The 6,873-nt window shown below is 43.3% G+C and overlaps 1 protein-coding gene across 6 annotated transcripts; it reads right to left on the bottom strand.

Moving 5' to 3' along the window:
- Window positions 1-854: 854 nt before the first annotated feature.
- LOC119284668 (serine protease HTRA3-like) lies at window positions 855-5,439 on the bottom strand. 6 transcript variants are annotated; one of them, XR_005139159.1, is made up of 10 exons: window positions 5,112-5,439; window positions 4,862-5,008; window positions 4,634-4,788; window positions 3,955-4,242; window positions 3,694-3,824; window positions 2,286-2,403; window positions 2,169-2,211; window positions 1,952-2,005; window positions 1,744-1,833; window positions 855-1,361 (listed from the first exon to the last, which is right to left on the bottom strand). XR_005139159.1 is itself a non-coding variant. In XM_037563820.1 (10 exons), exons 1-9 carry the CDS (start codon window positions 5,278-5,280, stop codon window positions 1,744-1,746), a joined length of 1,245 nt encoding a protein of 414 aa, XP_037419717.1. In that variant the 5' UTR covers window positions 5,281-5,438; the 3' UTR covers window positions 855-1,361. The 6 variants fall into 6 exon arrangements, 3 of the variants coding, with proteins under 3 accessions (XP_037419717.1, XP_037419720.1, XP_037419718.1); XR_005139160.1 differs by having other exon boundaries at window positions 855-1,315; XR_005139161.1 differs by having other exon boundaries at window positions 855-1,244.
- Between the last annotated feature and the right edge of the window lie 1,434 nt (window positions 5,440-6,873).

The raw sequence follows: 6,873 nt of genomic DNA, 5'->3' as shown, positions 1-6,873 counted from the left end.
TACATGCGTCAAATAAGAGGGTGCCACACAGGAGAGACTAGGCCGGCCCATTGACGCTCGATACCGACTCGAACAACATATTGTAGGGAATGTTTTTCTATTTTCATTATAGTTCCCAACTTTTTCGGTTTGTACTTAGTTTTTCATTCGGTTTTTTAGAAACACATCAAAAAAATTGGAAGTAACATTTTTTAAATCTGAATATTTTCTTAGACCATTATTTGGTAACATGAACATTTTATGGAAGAAAACGAGAATGGTTTTAAAAACTTGTGTGAATTTCTTTTGGCACACACTGCGCTTGTACGTAAAACACACATGGGCCCGCCCTACATACCTGGGTTTGGGCCTCGTTTTCTTTGACGCCAAAGGGCGGCAGTGCGTCTTCTCACCTCAGTCACCTGTATGATCGATCTCAACGCCGGCCGGCCGCCGGAGTGGGAATTCCCTATTTGCCGCTCATTGCGTCGAATTGTCGACGTAACGCACAGAGCTGGCGGTCGAGGGGTGACCTGGGCCGGCCCATTAATGTGTTGGAGCGTTTTCCGGTTTTTGGAACCTTCTAGGGTTATAGGAGCTGCGGTATAGCCATGGTAGAGGAAGAGGAGTTGAGACCTCTACATGGGCTGAGCACACTCGAGCCCAATTGTGCCACTTCGGACCGGGTGAAACTGACTCCGCTCAATGGCCCAAACCAGCCCAAAGATGGCTCGGCCAACCAAAACCACCTTTTCCCTCAAAAAAGAAAAACCAAAACCACCTCGGTCGATCCGTCCAGCGCCTGCATTTCCTCCAGCAAGAGCATACTCTTGGTAAAGTATTCCATCTGTTAAACAGTTAGCCTATTTTCTAAATGTCTCAAAAAAAACTATTTTGGTGACATTTATTCGATTACACAAACCCATGAACTTTGCCATTTCTCAGACATATAAATAACCTGCTCACAACCCATCAGGCTAAGACAGGACAGCACCTCGGCACTATATAAACTACAAATAAGGACAGGCTCTCTCCCTCTGAGGGGTCTCAATAAGGTCTATATAAACCTCTCTGCAGTCATTATAGCAGAACAGAGAATCTCACAAGGGGTTGCTACTTTGGCACACACTACAAATAAAGATGTTATTCCTTCTAATATATCTAGAGACTACAGTACATATATGTGGTCATAGCTAAGTATCCATCACACTACGCCCACCATAGAAACAACATCCAGTAGCCTGGCATCCCTCTTCTGTCAGCCACTTCCAGAGGTGTAACAAATAATAACACAACGTGAGTGTCTTTTGCATGCAAGCAATACCTAATCCACATTCTTTGCAAAATGTCACACAACTCAAAGTTAGCGCTCCTCGACAAACCTACAAGCACAAACATACATCTCTTGTTCCTAAAAAATCCCTAAAACTTTCAAGTCTACAAACGGAAGATGGATGCTTTGCTAAAAGAAACATGGATGAAGTCTGTTTTCTACACAATTTACTTGCTGAACACCACCTATTAACCAAAACGATAAACTCCCAAAATATCAGCATACTTTATGGTGTGGTATAATTATTGTAAGAGTGTATTGTAAGAGTGTATTGCACAATGCATACAACTATATGATCTTACATACTTAACACTAGCATTATGTCTGGATAATTATTATCTACAAAAAATGGAATATACATACTTGAGAATTGAACTAATAATCTGGATACTAATTTGTAGACGGGGCTAGTTAAAAGAGGAGATGTGTACCTAGCTTGTAATAACTTCTCCAAGTTTTGATAATTTTGCACTCAACTCTACGGTGCTTCGTTCTTCTTTGAGTGTGTGAAACACCCCAACCTATGGAGTTAGCGAAACAAATCTCTTAGTACTAGCATCTTGCTAATAATACTTCGGTACAAAGGAATGGATGGTGGTGGTCAAGCAAACTGCCGTTATAATATAGAAATGAACTTACAGAAATATGAACTTCAGCAAGGCCCTTGCATGTGCTCATCAGCATATTCTCCAACTGATAATTACAGAGAAAAAACATTGCAGTCAAGACCGTGAAGCTACCAACTATCACACAAAATGTAATTTATTTTCAACTCATTAACCTAATAAAATCTCTAATACACCCACCTCAATTGTGGTAGAAACAGGTTTTCCATTGATAGATTCAATAACATCACCTTTTTGGATTCCGAGTATCTCAGCATTAGATCCTTTCGACACCTAGGGTTCAATTGCCAAATAGTTATACCATATACACATGGGAAAAAGAGCACCTTCAGGAAGCCATTACATACCTCTTGAACAATAAGACCATGATCAATGTTATACATACGCCATAACATGTCAACATGAGCAGGCTCTAGATGCTTGATGGCCTCAAACATCATCCCAAGATGGGGCCGAGCGATGTACCTGCGCCAAATCAGACACCATTTAACATATTTCGAGCCAGGTATACAGGAGTAAGTAACCCTTCCACGATAAGCAATCTTTGGTGGAATTCAACTTCTATCTAACATGTTAAAAAAAGGTAACAAACTATTTTGATTCAAATAAAGCTCAAAAAGACCCTAAGGGGAGGAATCATTCTTTGGATCATTCACAGTAGTTGAAAAATGCTAAAAGACGGTTTTTCATGATATTACGTAAAGTAAAACATAATATTTCAATATGACCGAGAACAACTAAGTACCACAAAAAAAACATTTGAATATCTCCTAGGTTTCAGGAAAATTGTCCATTAAGAGAAAACCTAAAACATAGTTTTTCATTTAACTTCACTCTACAATTTGGCTAAAGACATGCGAAGCAGAATTATAAAGTCTTATCAGTTCCTTCTTATAAATAGTTGTCATCATGAACCATTTTGTAGTCTCGCTGCGGTCCCACTTGTTTATTTCTAGTTCTTGATTTACTTATAAATAATTATTATTGCAGCCACTTGTTCAGACATACGACTATGTATATATACATAAAAAAAGGCACTGATCACATTTGCTCTGAGAACATATCGGATAGTTAATTGTCTCTCGACCACCTGCCGATATGAAAACCACCTATTCACGCAATTAACTGGGTGGATCGATTTACCTGTCTGATAAGCCGATTAATTGGCTATCAGACCGAATTGTCAGCTGGGCCGATTAACTGCCTGGGCAATTTTGGCCCAAATTTAGCCCGTTCCCTCCCTTTCCCCAAAGCCTATCGCGCATTAGGTTAGACCATTCCCTCCATTCTCCCGCTCATGGAGTAGCAGCCACAGCCCGTGCTCTGAGCTGCCGCTGACGTAGCAAGTTAAACTCCTCTCCTCTGTGATGTAATACTGATGTTGCTGCTCTCCTATGTAGTATCTACTATATACTGATGTGGTGCATTTGACATTTGTAGCAATCTATGGCTTCTTCTGCTGCAGCAAGTGCTCCAACATGGAAAAGAAATTCAGATGCAGGCTAGGATATACCCTAGTCAACCTACCAATAAATTCAGTTAATAGGCTGATAAGCCGATTAATCCCTAGTCAGCACCCAACAGATATGCTACCAATTACCGAACATTGTTAAATTGCATAAAAGTGAGCAAATAGATACTACAAAAAATAGTTTGACTTCTAACAATAAGAAGAAAAAATAGGAGGAACACATTAGCTTAGCATTATCAAATAATCATATAGATGCTATCACAGAGCTGAGAGGAAAAACAAACCGATATTTCTTCCATGAATCCAAACAATTGAGCAAAATGGAAGACGGTATAAAAGACCCAAATCTCTTAGGGAGGTTGACCATTCCGACAACTTTCTCCTTCAAGTCAATGACTAGTCCCCCATTGTCATACTACAACAATTCATATTGACAAAACATGAGAATTTACAGTAATAAGAAAAATGTTATAAAACAAATGACATAGAAAAACTCAAAGTTGTAACAAATGCATATAGTACTACCTCATGATAAGATACATTACCTCATTATCATCACCATGGCCATCTGGAGAACGGAAGTGCACATTGTGGTACCGGCGGTACATGCTTGGATTCCGATATTCTGCCCTAGCATATGTTATCCTTAGATTTAAGGAATTGTCTCTTCCGATCCGAAAAATGTCTTCGGCAAATTTTACATCCTTTTCACAAAAAGTTGGTAACTTGATTGGTTGATCCACCTCAACATTCAAGAAAGCGATATCGTAATGGGGCTGATAGTAGACCAGCGTGCCCTTTGCACTGGTGCCATTTAGCAAATGAACAGTGACCTAAAAAAAGTTGCGGAACAGATTGTATTAGAATTTTGAATAATGCCTAGTAAGCAAATCGCATATGATGTTTCCCTTTTGCTATCGGAAAAGGCCAATAGCCAGCACAAAAAACATGTGCTCTGTCCTTTGCAAATGAACAGTGAACTGAAGAAAAGTTATGGAACAGATTAATATATGATTTTTGAACAATGCTTAGTAAGCAAACACATGTGCCGCTTTCATTTTGTTACTAGGAAAGGCCAATAGTAGCACACACACACACACAAAAAAACAAGTGAATTGCAACTAGTTAGATTTTTACACCGGAGATTTATTTTGGGGTGGGAGCGGCTGGAAAAGAATCATACAAGGGTAGAAATTTTCAGAAGAAACACTACATATGACTCACATCAGCATGAGGGGCATACTCTTCGCCGCCTGACCAGACGCTGAAAGGAGCATCCTTTGTGCGAATCAGCCACGCAGTTGTCAAAACAAGGCCGGTTTTCTTGTCCTCATCCCAATCGACCCAGAAGCCGGAGCACCGTCTCAGCGGTTCACCGTCTGTGTGATTCAAGCACGATACAGACATTAAGTTGATGGATCAATTAAATCCAAAACAGAGAGGGTTACATACCAAGAGAGGATGAAACCCCTAGAAGGAATTTGGCAGCAGAGAGCACCGCCTTGCTTCCAGATTCACTGACGGGGAAGAGCTCGGCGGTGTGAAACCTGGTCGGGGGTTTGAAGTAATCGAGCGTAGGGATTTTCACAGGCGGGGGAGCTATATATATATTGATCGAGAGTAATAATAAATAATTAATTAAACAGTTGAGTTTACATCTTGAGTAAACTGATGACTGATGAAAAAAATGGATGAAACGGACCTGATTCCTCGTCCCGTTTCATCTTGGCCAGGTCGGCATCGCTGATAACCCACGCGTCTGGATCTCTCCACACAATCACCTTCTTCTTCTTCTCCGGCAAGGCCAAGGGATCGTCTCGGCTGGACCTGCTTCTTTTGTTGTCGGATCCATTCACACCCGCCGCACTCATCTTCTTTCTTGGAACCCGATCGAGGAACCAACCGAACCTCCTCTGGCAATCGCGCCGCCGCCGCCGAACGACTGAGTCGCGGTGGCGGATCCGCCAATCGCCCCACCGCCACCGCCGCCGGCTGTGACGGGGATACCAGTGGGGATTTATTCGTCGAGTATTTTTTTTTATTCGTGGAGGAATAGGTATCTGTTCGGGTGGGGGGCTCCTATTTCGCGACCTGCGCGATGGAGAACGCGCAAACGCGCACCGTGCCCCCGCGAATGCTTTTGGGCCTCTTTCTTTTTTTGCTTCATTAAAATTCAGCATTTCAAGCAAAGATTGAATTTTAAAAACCTTCAGAATTTTCTCGAATTCAGAAAATGTTGAGAAATTGTAAAAATGTTTGCGAATTTGTAAAAAAAATGTTTCTGGATTTGAAAAAGGTTCACGATTTCAAAAGAATATGCACTAATTTGTAAAAGAGGTTAATGGATTGCCAATTTGTAAAAGCAATATTCAAAAAAATTGAATAATGTTCACAATTTCAAACAATGTTCATGTTAAAAAATAAAAAATTCAAAAAATGTTCGTGGATTCAAAAGATGCTCATAAAAATGAAAAAGAGAAAGAGAAAAAGAGAAATGAAAAATGAACCTTCCCAAAACCGAAAGAGGGACCTACGCTACTTGGGTCGGCCCAATATCACTAGCGAGGGAGAGGGAGCACGTTTCTCGACTTCAGTCGACCTATGTGATAAATAGGAAGCCTAAAAAATGTGATAAAATCTCTACTCCTAATGTCTCAGTTGGTAGGTCGCGTTTCGGGTTTATTTTCGTCCCACCTACTATGGTCTTTTTTGGTACTTGCTCCCACCTCCCGCTCAGCCGTAATTAACCAAAAAAAAACCTCCAGCCGAGTACCCCACCCGCCCCCACGCGCCTAATCTCCCGTCGCATCCAACTGACCCCGAGCGAAAATAAACCAGCAAAAAAAAGCCGGCGGAAATTAACCAGCGAAAAAAAATCACCCTACTCTGCGCCTTGAGCTAGGTTTCGTTCCCTCAAGCGAGAAACAGTCGACAGACTTTGTGCCCTCCTTCGCCCGCCGCCTCCCTTCGTCCCTTCACCGCCGCCGCCCTTCGTCCCTTCGTCGCCCCCACTCCATCCGCTCCTCCTCTCCCGAGGATACGCAGCAGCGTCCGCCGACGCCGATCCGGGCAGACGCGGCCGTCGTGGAACACGAGGATCTGGATGATGGGGCGACAGAGATGGCCACGGATCTGTTACGGCGACGACGGCGCCGGATCCGCACCCGCAGCATCTGGATGGAGGCCGGCGACGAACCCTAGCCTAGCCGTCAGCATCGGGATCCAACCCATGCTCTCGGTGCCGGGGCAAGGCATATGGGGGTGCTTGCTGCCACGGTGGACCTCGACGCCGGCGACATCTACAGCATCTCCCTCCTGTCGGGTTGCGGGACCTGTACGCCCAAGGTACGCCACGGAGCGGAGCAACCTTTGGGACGCGTCGCCCTCATCCTGCCCGAGCGCGCTGCCTCGCCGCCGAGGGCCCAAGGCTCCAAGCGCGCCGCAGCAGCTCGTACTTGCTTAGG

The sequence above is a fragment of the Triticum dicoccoides genome, chromosome 4A, assembly GCF_002162155.2.
Source record: "Triticum dicoccoides isolate Atlit2015 ecotype Zavitan chromosome 4A, WEW_v2.0, whole genome shotgun sequence".
Lineage (NCBI taxonomy): Eukaryota > Viridiplantae > Streptophyta > Magnoliopsida > Poales > Poaceae > Triticum > Triticum dicoccoides.
Note: the sequence above shows the minus strand (reverse complement) of the source record. Positions and strands in the feature narration are given on the sequence as shown.

Coding starts and splice junctions, on each gene's coding strand:
- LOC119284668 (XM_037563820.1), bottom strand. CDS start 5,280: ATGAGTGCGGCGGGTGTGAATGGATCCGACAACAAAAGAAGCAGGTCC. Junction 4,243..4,633: donor AGTATGCCCCTCATGCTGAT/GTGAGTCATATG, acceptor AACTTTTTTTAG/GTCACTGTTCATTTGCTAAA. Junction 2,006..2,118: donor CTGTTTCTACCACAATTGAG/GTGGGTGTATTA, acceptor TGTAATTATCAG/TTGGAGAATATGCTGATGAG.